This window comes from Syngnathus typhle, linkage group LG2 (assembly GCF_033458585.1).
Source record: "Syngnathus typhle isolate RoL2023-S1 ecotype Sweden linkage group LG2, RoL_Styp_1.0, whole genome shotgun sequence".
Classification (NCBI taxonomy): Eukaryota; Metazoa; Chordata; class Actinopteri; order Syngnathiformes; family Syngnathidae; genus Syngnathus; species Syngnathus typhle.
Window position 1 is genome coordinate 23,105,839 of NC_083739.1, and position 18,263 is coordinate 23,124,101.

General features: G+C 41.6%; 2 protein-coding genes across 14 annotated transcripts in view; both read left to right on the top strand.

The window, feature by feature from the left end:
- LOC133143700 (guanine nucleotide exchange factor DBS-like) overlaps positions 1–5,890 on the top strand; it is a 40,265-nt gene extending 34,375 nt beyond the window's left edge. For 7 of the 13 annotated variants that reach the window (XM_061265848.1, XM_061265799.1, XM_061265808.1 and 4 more), the window contains 9 exons: positions 208–286; positions 356–416; positions 502–605; positions 789–881; positions 3,005–3,073; positions 3,310–3,419; positions 3,630–3,742; positions 3,820–3,923; positions 3,992–5,890. In XM_061265848.1, coding sequence (XP_061121832.1) covers positions 208–286; positions 356–416; positions 502–605; positions 789–881; positions 3,005–3,073; positions 3,310–3,419; positions 3,630–3,742; positions 3,820–3,923; positions 3,992–4,071 — 813 coding nt within the window. In that variant the 3' untranslated portion in view covers positions 4,072–5,890. The remainder of the gene's footprint in view (positions 1–207; positions 287–355; positions 417–501; positions 606–788; positions 882–3,004; positions 3,074–3,309; positions 3,420–3,629; positions 3,743–3,819; positions 3,924–3,991) is intronic. The other 6 variants (XM_061265825.1, XM_061265856.1, XM_061265861.1 and 3 more) reach the window with 6 other exon arrangements.
- Positions 5,891–7,027: 1,137 nt separating this feature from the next.
- cab39l (calcium binding protein 39-like) lies at positions 7,028–16,287 on the top strand. Its single transcript, XM_061269215.1, has 9 exons — positions 7,028–7,257; positions 11,209–11,335; positions 11,438–11,602; positions 12,005–12,123; positions 12,373–12,541; positions 12,627–12,686; positions 12,775–12,840; positions 12,924–13,067; positions 14,644–16,287. The coding sequence occupies exons 2-9, from the start codon at positions 11,234–11,236 to the stop codon at positions 14,821–14,823; spliced, it is 1,005 nt and encodes a 334-aa protein (XP_061125199.1). The 5' UTR covers positions 7,028–7,257; positions 11,209–11,233; the 3' UTR covers positions 14,824–16,287.
- Positions 16,288–18,263: the final 1,976 nt, after the last annotated feature.

Genomic DNA, 18,263 nt, shown 5'->3' on the forward strand with positions numbered 1-18,263 from the left:
ATAATAATTCATTAAATTTGTATAGCGCTTTTCAAAAACCCAAAGACGCTTATGTGTTATTCACAGCAATAATATATTTTACATGAGAAAAGGTAAAGGTTTCAATCAAACTTTTTTTTAAACCATCAATAAATGATGCAAACAGATGGATGATCACTTTATTACCATACATGTTTCACTCGGCTCTTATGTTTTATTTTTGTTTAGGCTCCAACATTTGAGATCAAAACATTGTGGGTGAATGAGATTCGCAAAGTTCTTACCCAACAGCTCAAAGCCTGCAGAGGTAATCATCAACACTTCAGCCAATGGCAAAATCTGTCTGTTTGTAACCTTTTGGTTGAAACATTTGTAGATGCCAGCCAGCAGAAGAGCGATTCCCCAAACCACACCGCCAACTGCTCCATCTCCCTCAGGTTGCTCTTTTGGGCAGTTCTCTTCATGACAAACCATTAGACCTTTATATATTGCGGTGGTGACTGTTTTGTTGTCTAAACGCAGTTCTTTTCGGAGCAGCAGTCAAAAGAACCAGAAAAAGCAGGAGGAAAAGAAGGCAGAGGCCATCCCCGTGTCCGACAGCAACTCTATGCTTGCCAAACACAAAGGTGAATACGCTTTCAAGCGTCAAGGTCCCACTTTAAAGATGCTTTATAATCTGTCACTGATCCTGTTATCCTGCTCTTCTCTTCACCACCCTCATCTGTCATCTTTTGGGCACTTTTTTGTGCCTTTACGACTGGTGTCGTACGACTCTTCTTGTTTCCCACATATCAACTCATTGCTTCTAGATGAGACGGTGACAAGTCCAACCGCGGACAGGTCCTCAGTGGCTAAAAAGCGTTTTACTTTGCAGGGCTTCAGCAATCTCAAGAGTCCAAAAGGTAACATGATCAATCTTGACAGGACTATTTATAGAAGTGCTGCGGAAGCTGTAAAAATTCAGTTTTATTTATATAGTGCCAAATCACAACAGAGGTTGCCTCGGCACCTTTCACATAGAGCAATTCTAAGACCACACACTTCACTTATTCAAACGGAACCTCACATGAGCAAGCATTAAGCACCAAACGCAAGGAAAAAATAAATCCCTTTTAAGAAGGAAGCTCAAGCAAAACCGAGGCTCAGTTTGGGGCCCTTGTCTGCCTCTATCACTTGAGAGACAGAGGTGCCAATTTTTGGGCTGCACCTTTCCAAGCACGGCCGCTTCCTACTATTAGGAGGGGAGAGAGGCGTCCTCATCCATCCGTCCTATTCATGATATAATCGTCCCTCTGTCTCCGTCCACTATTTTCACTTGACAGGCCTTCCGTCACCAGTCCGCCCATTGCCAGTCAGTGTCCCAGTCCAAAAGATGAGAAACCCAAATGGATTGAAATGGAGGATTGTATATCTACACCATATGGTGCCTGCCAAAGTGCTTTACAAAGCCTCACTTTCACTTATTTTGCAACCTTAAAACACCCCCAAAAATGGCTCACTTTAACCAGGATCCCTTACTAACCAAGCGTAGAATCAAATCCAAGCTAGTTATTGTGTTGTCGTACAAATTGTTATCTGGGGGGCATCCTAAAGCTGAGCAGACGTCATCTCTTGAGGCAAATGCTTTTCTTTCTCTTTAACGTTCACATTTGTTCTGAACATGTGGATTGCACACCCAAAACAAGATGGAAACAAAACCCCTATCTTTGGAAGACTTCCATGTTAGTGTGCCGAAACGGTCAGTCGGTCGGACGGGCTGAGAGTTTAGCTGGCACTTGACCCGATAGGTCAACACAGACCAAAAACCACTTCCGTCTGTCTTCAGTCCGTCATTTATTTTCTACTTGTCCCTCTTCCTTCGTCCGCAAAATGGGCGACTCTCCGAAATGGACCATTCTGGCCCTGGGCCACCTCATGAAGTTAGTCTCATTGGGAGATCAGAACTGAGAAACAGGAAAATGCAGTATTGCTGCCATCTAGCATTTCAACTAGAAATCGCGCTGAGGCAGAAAGCAAACAATAAATCAGCAACAAGAAAAATGCAATAACAATATCTGTTATGGTGTTAAATCTGTTTTGTTTTCAAGGGTTCAGTCTGGATCGGATCCAGATGGATATTGGTTTGACATTACACTTTCTGACCATCCGTATACAGTACACTTGTTCGAATCTGTTCTGATTTGACACGTATGCTAGAATGAAAAAGAAATTTGGTTCCCGATATTTACAATGTTATTCGTATGTGGAACACACGCGTGCATTTGAAAGAAAGAAGATTATGTTGATTTGAATTCGCTGGCCGGCCCGGTCCTTATACATCGCAAATGGCGTGGCTTGTCTGTATCATGAAAATGACAAAACCCACATTTAAATTTAAAAACAAATAATAGATGTATCGAATCTTCAAAGATAACTTAAATTACCTATTTGGCAGCGTAGTTACTTAGTCATGCCTTGCTCATATGTGATGTGAACACTTTCTCCTAGCGGTCATGGTGCAGAATTGCACGAGTCTGTGGAGCTCTTAAGAAAAGCGTATGAATCTTGTTTGCCTCTATGTCTGCTCTCCCCCCTCCTCCCCCTCTCTTAACTCTCCTTGCCCGTGTGGCCAGGCTCGGGCATGAGCCCAGAGCACATTGCCAAGCGCCACTTGGTCAAGAGTGACCCGACTCCATTTGGGTTCAAAGGTATACGTAATGTTGTCTTCATTATTCAACAGGGTGTCAGTCTACCTACCATTTCTCATCTGTCTTTCCATTCTTCAACCATCCCAACCTCTTCTTGCTTTGTGTGTTATTAACACAGTCCAGTGGTGACAGGCTGGGCTGATGAAATGAATATCCATTCATTAATACTAGAGGGACCGATCCTGAGCATTACAGTTGACATTGTCATTGGTGGAACTACGTAGTATTATCCACAAGTAGTAATCATCCTCATCCGGTCTTCTGTTATTTGTGGAGTTTGTCCCTTTTCCACAGAGAATGTCTCTCTCAATGATTGCTGGCTTTTTGTCCTTATCCAGCCTCTCACATCAGTCTGAGCAAAGTCAAATGGGCCAGCGCCTCTAGTCTGTTACAGAACAAGCGGCGAGGTACAGCGCAACCATTGTGGGCTCTTGCTGTAGTTTGCTGTGCTTGTTCTTTGGGTTGGCTTGGTAAATGGTGGTCAAGATTTTGGACTCTTGTGTGGATCATACAGTTTTTTGATTCCAAGAGGCATACTGCTGGCTTCTGGCAAATGCTCCACACACATCTGTGTGCCATTCTGTCACTTCTTTCAATGTACCCCCACCCCATACACACCTCTAATGCTCATGTCTTCTTACAGGCTGGACTAAAGTGTCGCTCTCGGTGGATGCCTCTGAAGAGAACGATGGATACTCCAGTGGTGAGGAGCCATTGAACTCTGACACGGAGGAAGATGCAGGACAGAAGCTGGTGAGAGTTGCAAAAATTAATTGCCCTACAGGGGAACCTCTGATAGCTCATAGAGCACTTTTGTGTTTCACTAAAGATTTTACTTGTACTGTACTTCAAATCTTATGGCCTCAGGGGTTTTGTAATTAAGAGGTTCCACTGTATGAAATGGACAAAGACTTGCTTATTAGCATTTGAGTCAAGTAATGCTTAAAGTGGTTTGGCTTTTAGATTCCAGGAAAGTACACGGCAGTGGCAGACTCTGAGAAGGCAGGACCTCAGGAGCTGTCAGTCAAGAGCGGAGACATGGTGCAGCTCATCAGAGAGGGAGAGGAGGGCCAGTGGTAAAAGTCTTGTTATGCTCGCAGAGTAGAGTTTTTTATTTTTGTCACACCGTCACAACAAATGCGCTCTTGTTCAGGTTTGTGAGGAACCTTCGCAGCAGCAAGGAGGGCTGGATGGCCCATGCAAACCTACTCGGCCTAATTTCTGACTCCAAGTCATCTCAGTCAATCAGCAGCTCAGGTCAGGCTCAGCAATGAGTTTGCACATTTCATTGTGCGTTCTGAGTTCAAGTTTAATTTGTCCCGCAGATGACAGTGTCTCTGGAAACCTGAGCACTTCCTCCAGCTGCAGTGAGACCTACACCAGCTTCTCAGACATCAAACCTTGACCTATCCAGCATCACAGGCAACCAAGTGCTGCGACATCAACAATCGTCACCAGTGTTTTAGCTGAGTGTTATATGCTCATTACAGTCTCTATCTGTTCAATTATGTAGCATTGACGTGGACACGTCTCAAGAATGTCTGCGCTGGATATTTAAAAAATACTGCTGGCAGTGAGTCACGGCGAACACAATTTTCCTGAGAATAGCAGAGGTGGCATTTAGTGTTCCATGTCAATCAGCACTGTGAAAACTGCCAATGAGCTGCAACTAGCATCTATTGACTTGCAGCACAAGGGCACGAAGAGTCCGCAAAACGTATCCGAATAGGCTTCTCTGATACATTTGCAGCTGTTCCTATCAATATTAAATGCTACGCTGCTGGAATCACCAGCACCATCTAATGGTCAGACGCTTCTCTACTTTCCACAAAGTAATCTGAGAGGATGTGGACATTGTTCCTTGGAGAGAGTTTGCCGGGCTCACCTCTCAGCTGCTCTGGATTAACCTCTGAGGCAGCACAGGGCTGGCAGGTGTGACTACATTCCAGCCCCGCTTGGACTAAAGTCTCGTGTGCACGTTCTCGCACATCTACATGCAAATTTGCTTTTCAGAACAAACCGTACATGCTTGGTATCGGATTTAAATGTATAGCTTCATTAGGAACACTCAAGGAATTGTTTCAAATACTGCTTATCCATCTCCGGTTTGCACTACTTAGCAAAATAACAGGCTTTCTCCCATTGTGCTGCTCCCAGCCCAACTCAGGCATGTGATAGTCGTCACTTCTCTTAAAGCAACGAGACCCAGACCGGCTCAGCTTGTTTGTCCCATCAGCCTGACAAACCTCTTATTTCTTTACTACAGTCCTGTCATGTAACAGACAGGAAGGTGCAAACAATATGAGATCTACATACAAACACGGTTGGTTATGAGGAGGTTGGTTACGATGCACCTCAACTTGCGACAACCATTGTGAGAAAGGAAAGTTCAATCATTTTCATTGTTGAGACTTGCAGTCTCAACAATGAAAATGCCTCCTACCTTGTTTGACAACCATTTTTTTTCCTCCAACCCGCTACATTTATTGTACTCGCACGTTTGTTTACCATCCATGTTATGCGAGGCACCCAAATCCAATGCAGCTCACTGGCAGTAAAAGCAGCCCCACCTGTTTATTGCTTGGAATCAGGTCTATCCGTCTTGTGACAAGCCCGTGTGACAGTTATCAGCGTTTTTGATAATGTAGGCTCCCTGTTTTTGTTGAGAATCACTTGAAGCGATTTTTTTTCCTCAGTCCAATGTAATTGTCCACAGCAGAATGCATGTCTTCTCTGTATATGGACTTGACGTCTCACATGCTAAATCTGTGGCTGTCACTGTGTGTTGGTAGTTCTAATGCAGAAATGTCGCTCTTGTACTGTCTTCTGACAAATACCTCACCTCAATTGCTAGGCGTGAATAGTCGAGAATATTTTTGTGAGTGTCCCCCCCAGGAAAACATGTTACCAGCCATTGTTGTACATTTGGGGTGTTTATTTTCTGCCCTCATATGAATGCTGACACACACACTAGTTGTTAGTGTTTGATCACAGTCAGGCAATTTGTACTGTCAACATGGAGGCTGAAGAGATTTTGTTTATATTTTGTACTTTCTTTTTACACAGCACATTGCAGCCCCCACAATCTTTATTTTCCTACTGTATAGCTACGGACTATGGCATTGATATAAAGCTATTATCTCTGTATATTTGTAAATATGTAATTGTGTATTGTATGTAAAATCAGAAGCAGCTTTAATAAAGTCAGATGGTTTCCTCTTTTACATTTATTTTGTTACTGGAGAATCACCATTGATGCCAGTTAACCACAATTACCCATCCATCCATCCATCCATCCATCCATCCATCCATCCATCCATCCATCCATCCATCCATCCATCCATCCATCCATCCATCGTATTTTTATTTATTTACCGTAATTTTCGGACTATATGTCGCACCAGCCATAAAATGCCCAAAAAAGTGAAAAAAACATATATGTATATAAGTCGCTCCTGAGTATAAGTCGCCCCCCCCCCCCCACCCAAACTATGAAAAAAAAAAAAAACCGCGACTTATAGTCCGAAAATTACGGTATTATTTTTATTTGGTTTGTGGTTGAGCTGGAAACTACCTCAACTGGCTTTGCATGAAATGCAAGGTACAGGACTGGCATTCACTTTAACATCGATTTATTGGACCTTCGGACAGTTTAGTGCATTCACTTAACTTAGAAACACGTTTGGAATGTGGGAGAAAGCTGGGCAACATGCAAACTCCAAACAGGAAGGCTGGAGCCTGGATCCAAACCCCTACCGCTGGCCACAACGTGCTGTATGACCACAGTCAACATTTACTTAATGACTAAAAAAAAGATTAACAGAACGTACATAATAACTATGATATCTGTGTTTGCGTGTATTGAACTATCACCATAGAACAGGCGTTACATTAAATGGAACAGACATTAAATCAACTTAAAGTACAGTACTCTCTACATGCGAAACCTAATCATCTTGATAGCGTATACAGGTCCACATGGAAGATACGAATTAAGAAAACTTGCAAAAATGGAAAATAAATCAGTTGTCTTTAAACTGTATTTCTTATGTGTAACCAGGACAATAAAAGTCTGCACAAGTGCAGAAAAGGTGTACTGTTGAACCTATACGGTTGGAAAGCTACTGCTGCCATGCGAAATCTAACAAAAAGTGGCGCACAGTAAAAGCATTTTGTATCATTACATTATAATAGCATAGCAAATCATACTTGTAGTTATTTTTTTAAATTTGACCCAGAAAATGTTCGAGTTTTTAACGGGTTTCCATTTTTTGTTCTTGTCTTTCCAATACTTCAGCAATAGGTTAGCGTTTAGACTGAAAATTCATTTTTATATGAAAACCTTTAAACCGGTTTACACCGGAAGTCGCGTGGTTTGCCCTTGCTAGCTCGACAAAGGGCTGGAACGTAACCAGATGGAATTTTGCGCTCCTTTCTTCACTGATTCCTCTCGTTCTAAATTGTTTGGCACACTTTTTAACTGGCGGCCCAGTGGACTAACAGCCCTGGTGTGAAAACCGAAGTCCACCAGAGCGGCTGTGAAGCGGGACCGAAGCGTTGTAAACGCTCAAACATACAGATTCTTTGCACTGTAAGTATCCTTTCGAGAATAGCTGCTTGTAAACGTAATTGGTATTCGTCATGGCCCTTGGTCGTCTTGTGTAATGTCACTCGGGGTCAACTCGTGGATTTGTTCCTATCCTTTTCATCAGCTGTTTGTGATACATGGAGACAACTGTGATTAGCTTTGGAAATCCGTCCGACAGAAAGCGACTTGAGCCGCAGGGCGAGAGGGGTGTAGCCTTGTCAAATCATGTTGTCTGGCACTCTATGTATATGCAGTCTGCTTCCCAAATGTCTCACAAGCACGATTCTGTCGAGACGCCGTTGGCACATTTAAATATCAATTAGTTGATGTGCGACGGCTGTTTATTTTGTTTTGCTCGTTTCCACCCTGCTCTTACTTTAGACGTCAGTTGTCAGGTTAACCACCATGACATAACACAGCTTCCGGTCATTTCCAATGTAAAACCCGGAAGTTGTAATCATGGCTTCAGTTTTCGAGAGAAGACAAGAGGGAATGTCGAACATAAATGAAAAACATAAATGAAGCATTTGCATGTTGAGCCCTTTTTGATGTTTTGTTTTTTTTCTTCAAAAACGTCTTCATTAAGTATTGATCCATTGTTTCTTTTGTTACTGCATTTCTTTCAGAATGAGAATATGACAATATAATGAACAATTGGCTTAATTTTCTTGAATCAACAGTTTTTATTTCTTAAATTCACATTGTGTCTTTTTTTTTTTTTTTTTGTCTAGAAGCAACGCCAAATGTGCTGTATTGTAATTTTGAGAACATTTACTGTGCAGACCTCAAAGGTCCAATTCAAAACTCCGGATTCAATTGTGAAAACAAACAAATAACATTACTGATTATTATCATACTATTAATGTACTTTTAATCTCGGAAAATTATTACCATTCAATTTAGCTTTGCTAAGGGGCTGTTTTTTATTTGTTAACTAGATTTCTACGAATAAAAGAAAAACCGACATCTTTACATGAAAATACAAAGTTTTAATGAAAAGAAGCAGAGTGAATAATGAATATGATACTTTCTGACCCTTTTGCCTGGAAATATTTACCTTACCACATTTGAATAACACAATAAGCAATACGAATTTTACGCTTTTACACTTGCCATTGGTGTCAAGACCAACAGACTCAGTTAATAACATGATATGAATTTCAGGCTATCGCTGAGCCCCAAATCTCTGAAGCGGTTGAAACTTGCTTATAACTTTGAAGACACCATAAAATTTCCATTGTTCCCGTCGCCAATGACTACATGTCAGCAACTTACCTGCTTGCCTTGGCCAATGACTACATGTCAGCAGCTTACCTACTTGCTTTTCTGCGTAACCATGGTCAGAATGGCAATAAAATGTGGGTACAACTAGTGTGAAATAATTTATCTAACCAGTTGTTATGCTCATTACGAATAAAAAAAAGATCCCATGCTTGACATGCAGCTTTTTAGCCATTATACAATAAAAAATATGAAAAATGTTTACATTGTTTGCAACGAACAAATTGAAATTGTGGGTAAGCATACTGAGGCACTCCGACTGCAAGGATACAGAGTTAGTGTCGTAGGTGGTGAATGGCATCATGTGGAAGCAATGGGTTATCAAGCAGAACCTTTTTTTATAATGACAACGTATCATGAATTACGGTGAGAATTGCACTCGATTAAACGGTATTTTGTTGTATTGACATCATTCTGCCAGCTTAGCATTTTAAGAATAAAATGAGGTCTTAATTGAATGGCTGTGTTACGTCATGAACAGGAAGTGGCCACGACGGCTATTTTTCGTCACTCAAATACATTCACGCACAAACGACCGCACAAACCTCAGTCAAAGTTCTTTATTTTATCTCTGCAATAGGTCAGCAATAGAGTGTAAATCGCGGGTTTTGTCACGATACGATATCATATCGATACAAAGAACTACGATACGATATTTGCCGATATCTTAAAGCCTGCTGCGATTTATTCACGATATATCGCGATATAGTGCTCTACGATCGATATTATTTTTTTTATAAGAAATATAGAACGATATCCTGATTTATAATTCATACGCAAAATCAACAAGGTACTGCAAAGTCTTTATTTAGGAAATTACAAAAGTATTGTAGTATACAAAGTGCTTATTTTAACACTGAACTTTGATGTCGTGTTTTTCTTTAAATGTGCAGCGAGATTTGTGCTCCCTGAATATTTGATCACCGCATGGCAGGATTTACAAACTGCACGTGTCTTGTCCGTTGAGCCATCTTTTCTATGGAATCCAAAGTGCTTCCAAACGAATGACTTGAAGCCTAAAGGGGAGCAAATTTCCTCGTCTTTTTGGACACTAGCCATAGTACCAGCCCAGGAGCCGCGTACTAGTTGTCGACTCCCCTTTCACGTGCCTGCTCTGCTCACAACACAACAACGCCGCGCGCACTGCTCCCGGAAAGAGGAAGCGAGCAACAATGAACTGGATTTCAAAATAAAGTCGCGTCTAATGTCCGAGGTCAAACACAGCGATATAAATCAATGTTTACGTTTAGCATCGATCCCAATAAATCGTAGAGCATTATATCGATTAATCGATGGGTATCGATGAATCGTTACACCCATATATATATATATATATATATATATATATATATATACATATATACATATATACCGTTTTTTTCCGTGTATAGTGCGCCCCCATGTATAATACGCACCCTAAAAATGGCATGCTGATGCTGGAAAAAAGCCTGTACAGCAATATTGTAGCAATGAAATCTGGCGATTGGTTGTAAAGGGAAGGAAAGAATCACTCTCAAAGTGAGTCAGCGTTTGTTCATGTAATTGGACCAGACCAGGCCTTTAGAAAACCACCCATAGATCTTTTCTGTTACATGAAGCTATGACCTGGCTGAATGAAGCTCCCCCCCTGACTGCAACATAGTCTGTTGGCACTAAGGTGCTGCAAGATGATGGCACCAAAGACAGAACTTTCAATTTTGCTTGGACACAAAACGGTAGTTGTTTTGAGGATACGTTCCAAAATAACTGGCACACAGGTGAAATCACAACCGCACTAGGGAGCACTGTTACATACATGTCACACTATGCTCTGATTCTATGGCAATGCTGTTGACAGACAAGTGCATGGGATGCTCTTCATGGACCTCAAACTTTGTATTCTCTCCAACAGAACAACATTAAGCTCAAGCCTTTCATCAATCACTCACCTGTGTGTGATTCAGCGTGTCTCTTGTCCTCACATGAAAAGCACGTTGACCAGTCCGACACATTAAGGCCGCAATGGTTGTGTAACAAGCTTCAACGATGCCCCTTTCTGTGAAGGCAGCCGTGTGTCAGAAGCTTAGCTCCGTTGCGCAGGCGGTTCTGGAATGTCTCTTGCAGGTGCTAAAGGACTGCACAGTCGCCCTGACAACCTGCATACAAACGGCTGAGTTATCTTTGGCCGGCTGTTATCATCTTGGCTGACGTTGCAGTTGATCATCATGTAAGCTGATGTGGAATGGCGGAATGGAAGGTCACAAGATCCACCTTACACTATGGAAACTGAGACTGGCGGACTGGTTTATGGGACATTTTCTGGAAAGAAAATATGCCTTAAAAATCAAACTGTCTTTTCAGTCTATCCTCGTATATGACATCCCCAAGAATACACTTGTTCCTTCATTCATGTTGGACCCAGCAAGCAACATTTAAAAATCACGAATGGCAACGTTGTGCTGCACAAGAAGGCACACTCGGTTATCGCTATCATCATACTTGACTGTAGTAGCGACTACTTGTCTTCACAATTCCATAATGATGTCCAGAGCGTGACATTGACTAGACGCTGTTACACATGGATGTCACTAAATCATGCCATCTCCACTTGTATCTCAAGGCACCGCTATATGTATTTAGTACAAGTTTAAAATGAGCTTTTTCTTCACATTAACTTGCACGCACACCTCTTAGGACTGAAGGCGAGTGTGCAGACATCATGCCTCTGTTTGGTAAATCCCACAAGACTCCGGTGGAACTCGTCAAGACCCTCAAGGAGTACTTGGCTGTGCTGGTTAAACAGGACAAGAAAACAGAAAAAGTAGGTGCAGGCAATTGTGAGCCAATTTGATGCCCCACCCTTACAACTGGCTGTCCAGGTTGAAGTTCCATTTGGCCACCTCCCCCCTGCTCTGTTCTGCAGGCATCTGAGGAGGTGTCCAAGTGTCTGGTGTCCATGAAGGAGATTCTATACGGGAGCAACGATAAGGAGCCGCACACAGAGACGGTGGCCCAGTTGGCTCAGGAGCTCTACAACAGCGGCCTACTGATCACGCTGGTAGAAAACCTGCAGGTCATTGATTTTGAGGTGAGAAAAGGATACAGGATGCAGTGAGAGTTAGAATGCCTTTATTTGTCATATAACAAAATACGGCTCCTTAGTTGCGTAGTAGAAGGGAATAAAGTGTCAAACATAAAATTAGACAGCATAGATCAAGGGTGTCAAACTCCTTTTTGTGGCGGGCCGCATTGTAGTCATAGTTTCCCTCGGAAGGCCATTATGACTGTCAACGTCTTCGATATGCATATAATATAGGCTACACAACAAACTGATGATTCATCAGTGATGTAAAACTAGGTTTGAAATCAGAGATGGGTAAAAACTGTTCAAATAGTTTAAAAAGATAAATGATAATAAAAATTGCTAGCAATATCTCTATTTTTAAAAATAGATGCTTGCTTGAGTCTGATTTGATGCATGCGCTTTCAGGGCAAGAAGGACGTGTGTCAAATCTTTAACAACATCTTAAGGAGGCAGATCGGAACCAGGAGCCCCACTGTCGAGTACTTCTGCTCCCATCAAGAAGTTCTCTTTATTCTGTTGAAAGGGTAACAATCTCTCTTTCTCTCACACACACACACATGCACACGCACACACACGCACGCACACACACGCACACACACACGTACACACACGTGTACACACACGTACACACACGTACACTCACGTACACTCACGTACACTCACGTACACACACACACATACACACACATACACACACATACACACACACACATGCGCACGCAGCCTGGGTCTTCAATGGCCTTCAGTGACTCATGTCCACATTGGTTTTAAAGGTACGAGGCACCCCAGGTGGCTCTCAACTGTGGGATCATGCTGAGGGAGTGCATCCGCCACGAGCCGCTTGCCAAGGCTGTGCTGTATTCGGATTATTTCCACACGTTCTTCGGCTATGTGGAGATGTCCACCTTCGACATCGCCTCTGACGCCTTTGCCACCTTCAAGGTACCCCTGGCCTTTCCTAAAGTCAATTCAGTGGCTTGTTTATACCTAACCTAGGCCAAACGTCAAAGTTACCGTGTTGTTATAGGATCTCCTGACAAGGCACAAAGTACTTGTAGCAAAGTATCTCGAAGAGAACTACGATGCGGTGAGTGATTGTGCACCAGCGCCGTCCGACGGATGGAGACTGTTTTGCGGCTAAATATGACCTGCGTTGAACTTTTGTGTCACTGCAGGTGTTTACAAACTACGAGAAGCTTCTGCACTCTGAGAACTACGTCACCAAGAGGCAGTCGCTCAAGGTTTGTAAACTCACGGGTGGTCGGGCAACCCGGTCTTCCTAGTGGCTGCGGGTCATCGTGTGACACATGGGCCTCCCCTGCAGCTTCTGGGCGAGCTATTGCTGGACCGACACAACTTTACGGTGATGACGCGCTACATCAGCAAGCCGGAAAATCTCAAGATGATGATGAACCTGCTAAGAGACAAGAGTGCCAACATCCAGTTTGAGGCCTTCCATGTCTTTAAGGTAAAATTAAGACCACAATACACTAAGTATAGATATATTTGTCGAGAAGCGGCCCTTTAAAGCCAGGCACACCTGTAGCAATTGTTAATAGCTTATATTTTGAACATGTGAGAGAACCCACTCTCGATAATGAAAAATGTGTTCATACTGCCCCTATAGTGTCTGGTGTACTCGAGAAGCCCCACACAACACACCACATGTATGTTGGCTCTCTAGACAAATGGTTCCTTCAATGCTGACTGGTGAAGAGCATCACAGTGCTTTAGGGCATCTGGAAAATGCAATTGTTAGAAGATAAAGAATTGGATGAAGTCGGGCTAACTCTTTGCCATTGAGATGTTTGTCATTTTGAATGGGGCGTAATACTTGCGTATACAAACATTGAGCTCAATTATTGTGTATGACAGCAGATTTGCTTTTGAATTATGTATCTTTATGTATATTGCATCATAGAGACTGTGGAAATATTGAACATGTTTGAAGTTTCAGTTTTATTTCACCCTCTATTGTTATAAATAGCTGAGTTCCCATTAGCGTCTGAATTGCGCAAAAGGCAAACTATGCAGTAGAAAACTGCTAATGGAAACCTTGATCTGTTGAAAAACCTCTAAAATATCGTGAAAAAATCTATGTATGCTTTTATGACATGTGTCAGACAGACATGTCAACAAATATGTATAGTGCAAAAGAAGGTTCTCTCCCACGTCCCAAAAACATGCATGGTAGGCCAATTGAACACTCTAAATTGCCCTCAGGTGTGAGTGTGAATGGTTGTTTGTCTCTGTGTGCCCTGTGATTGGCTGGCTACCAGTTCAGGGTGTCACCCGCCTACTGCCCGATGACTGCTGGGATAGGCTCTGGCATCCCCGTGACCCCTGTGGTTGGAGTATAACTGACTAATAACAACACATAGTATATAGATAAACAGTTTAAAAAAATATTTGTTTTACTCAAAATAGTCGCAGATTATAAGGTGCCGGTTCTTAATGACTAATAGTCAGTAAAGAACAATGCTTATGGGTAGTTAGTTGTTGGAGCTCTTCTGGGCTAGAAGATTCGTAGAAACAGACATCCTGTCTTCAATTATATTTGAGAACCGGGGTCATTAGCGAATCAGAACTCAGAACAACTCTTAACCTATGCGCTAAAAAAATGGACGCAATGACGGAAACGTGGTGAAAATAACATTACAGATTATAGTTTGGTACATCTTGAAAAATGCGGGACTGATGATGACGAATAGGTGCCCAAGCCGCTGATGTATGACGGACTGGCAACATTTAGTACTGTAAATCGCCCACCTCTGCCTTATGGTCAACAGACATGGGTAGCTGGTCACCCATGCCCACTCATTCCCTGCCCACTAGTTAGCCAGGAAGCCTGGATTTATGCTACATGTGGCACAACTGGACATTTAACATTTATACACGGCGTAGTGTTGTTTGGGATTATTTTTTTGACCACTTTTGTTTTAACCACAGGGCCGTTGGACTTCTGAGGTTCCATTGGAACCGTTCCATATGTCCATCAAAATTTGCGTGTTCAAAGTTGACCGTGCATATGTGCTCGTCCTCAGGTGTTTGTGGCCAATCCAAACAAGACGCAGCCCATCGTTGACATCCTCCTCAAGAACCAGACCAAATTGATTGACTTCCTGAGCAATTTCCAGAAGGACCGCACGGACGACGAGCAGTTCAACGACGAGAAAACCTACCTTATCAAACAGATCAGGGATCTTAAGAAACCAGCATCCTAGAGAAGCCCCTCTGCCCTCTAGTTCAACTGTTTATCAATAGGAACCTGTAGGGGGGGAAGAAAACATGCTATTTAAAAAGATTTGTATTTTTGCTTCACTAAAAATGTGTGCAAGAATAGTTCACTCACCTTTTGTATAATTTTTTTCAATCATTAGTATGTAGCAGTGCCACGACTTACTTGAGTGGCAGCATTTGATTAGTTGAGTGGGCAACATCAGCAGTTAAAATACCTCTGATGGCCCTGTGTTTGCTGGAGAGAACATGCACCATTTGCGTGTTGACATATTTTTCAAGTTTACCAAGTTCTTTTTGAATGATATGGCTGGACAACATTAGTCACCCCTCAACACTTAGTTGGTCAAACAAACAAGTTTGGTTACTGAGGTGACACCAAACTAAAAAAATGCCCCGTGCAAAGGATATGTGTAAAATCCTGCGGGCACCATCCTTTTAAACGCACGTCAAATGTTGCCAACAGTGATCATTCTTGATTTTTCCTTTAATTGGGCTATCGCTCATTCTATTCAAGGCACCCCATAGCACTTTCTGTATTTGTAATTGTAAGTCTGGGCTAATCAAATACTCTTGTATTCTCTTATACAACGGTGCACAGACCGAGTGAAAAGCTGTCTTTCTTTTGTTTCGGTCCGATTCAGATGTTGAGTGGAAGATTCAGAAGTGCCATTTTAGTTTGCGGTGTTTTTATATTTTGTTAACTTGTATCTTTAAAGGAGGAGCTTAATTGTTAAAAGGATCTGCTCCTGACAGGATTTTTAATGTGATTATTCATGAGCCGGTATACATCTGCAAAGTAGGGCGGCATGGTGACACACTGGTTAGCACATCCACTTCACAGTTCAGAGGTGCAGGGTATAATTCCAGTTCTGGCCTTCCTGTGTGGAATTTGCATTTTCTCGCCGGGGCAGCGTGAGTTTTCTCCGGGTACTACGGATTCCCCCCACATCCAAAAAATTAAATAACGAGATGCCTATTGAGCACTCCAAATTGTCCGTAAGTGTGATGGTGAGTGTGAATGCTTGTTTGTCGATGTGTGCGCGGTAATTGGCTGGCGACCAGTTCAAGGTGTCTCCTGCCTACCACCCAAAGACTGTTGGGATAGGAACACCCGCAACCCGCACGAAGGCGTAAGACGTTCAAAAGATCAAAGAATGAAAAGAAAACAAATCTGCAAAGTTTTGTTCATGCCCAATATCTTGATAACTGGAGTGGAAAATGTGACAACCAACATAGACAACAAAATGCTCAAAATCATTAAGCATGAAACAGTAGGTTCAGAGACAAGAATTTGCATCACACGACACTTAAGCTTTAATGAAACTAGTTTATTTCCTAGTGCAAGTTTCACCAAGTCCCGCTTTCTGGATCTTGATGATAGCTTTTCATCTTGGACAACAGAGCTTAGTGTGTACTATACTGAGAACGAATAAAAGGATTGAAACACAGTCTTTTGCATACCTTTTATTTATCACGAACATTAGTCATTCAATACAGACAAAGGCATCATGACCAAAGCATCATTGTCAGATAGGTAAAAGTAATTCTCAAGTTGTTTCTCATCTGTCAAGTTATCAACTGCCCAATTGTTGGCTTTCCCCACTTCTTTTTATATATATAAATATATACACACACACACAAAACTATAAACAAGTCTAATTTTAATATTTCATGACATGATTAGAGCATTAAATATTTGCGAGAAATTTTTTTTGAGAAAAAAAAAAAAAACTAAATCCAAAATTTGTCCCAAATTTGGCAGTACTTTAATGATAATTTGGACATTTCTTGATAATTTTTTACTTTCAACCACTCAAACTTTCAATGGCATCAGACCTATCCATATATGTATAGTTTGAATTATTTTATTATTTTTATGCCATCTGAGAGCAATACTAAAGTTAAAGTCTCAATGATCGTCACACACACATCTGGGTGTGGTGAAATTTGTCCTCTGCATTTAACCCATCCCCATGTGATTTTGATCCATCCCCTGGAGGAGAGGGGAGCATCTAACTAGCATTCTTATGCTAACATAAAACTTAACTATGCTATATTAAAACAAAATACAATTGAATATATCCTATGACATAATTACATTAAATAAGTCAATACGTCGTAGCAACAGAGTTGATTTTGAATGCGTGTTTTTGTGACGATGGTAGTTTTTGAGGAAAAAAAAAACACCTAAACGAAAATTTTGTCCTAAGTTGGGCAGTGCTTTTGAAGTGTGGTAAGTCATTTCTAAATATTGTTTTACTTTCAATCAGTCCAAATGTTCAGTGGCATCAGACTTATCCACAAATGTACAGTTTTTCAATTGTTTAATTACTTTTGATGCCATTTGTGGACATTGCCATTTTTATGCTAATCCAAGATAACTACGATACGCACGCACACGCACCTTCTAGCAATCAGACCCTTTTTTATGGCGTAAAATTGTTCTAATGTGCAGTCGTTGCTCTTGCTCTGCATTGCGGTGGAAGAAAAAGTCGTTGGAGCCACCTGGTGGTTAAATCGTATGTAAAGGCACCTTTAAAATGCTCTAAAAACCACTCAGAATGCTCGATTATATTCACCTGTATCCAAATAATATTATAGAATCTGAAATAAAATTCGTGAGCCAAACGCAGTCAATTTGTGTGTATTTCTCGATCTTCCCCGCCCCTGTCATGGACCTCTCCATTCTGGATCACGTGGTGCCGTGACGTAGATAATAGGACCCCCCCCCCCCCCCCCCCTATGCAGTAATTGTGGGTAAATGTTGATAAAACATCAGGTTTACCGTACACTAAATATTGGGATTTATAATGGGAGTCAATCTGACCAAATGTGTATTGTATTTGCGTTTTAGTGTTAAGTCGACAACTGTTGCCTCTTAGAGACGAAATCACTACTGAAAGACACGAAGAAAGGCTGCTTAGAATTAATACGCAGCTGCAGACAGGTTGCATACTTTAACTAGCTAGCAAAGCGCTGCTTGCTAATGACGTGTCCGAAGTCACATTAAATGTGTTATCCCGCCACAAATAACGAGATTGGGAATAAAACTCGATGCGACAATAAATGATTACACTGATCTCTTCTTTTCCTCAATTATTTGTCTTAAAGGGAAATGTACTTTCGGCAGTTTGCAAACACATTTGATTAAGGCTGCGTTAGACACATATAATCATATCAATATAATTTCTAGTAGTAGTGTGGTCGCTTAATTTTTTTACGGAAGAGGATTAGGGCCAGTGAAGAAGAAAAAAAACGAGGGGTGACAGGATTCTGACTTTTTTTCTCGGAATTCTGACTTTAAAGTCGGAATTCTGACTTTATTCTCAGAATTCCGACTTTAAAGTGGGAATTCTGACTTTAAAGTGGGAATTCTGACTTTAAAGTGGGTATTCTGAGAATAAAGTCAGAATTCCCACTTTAA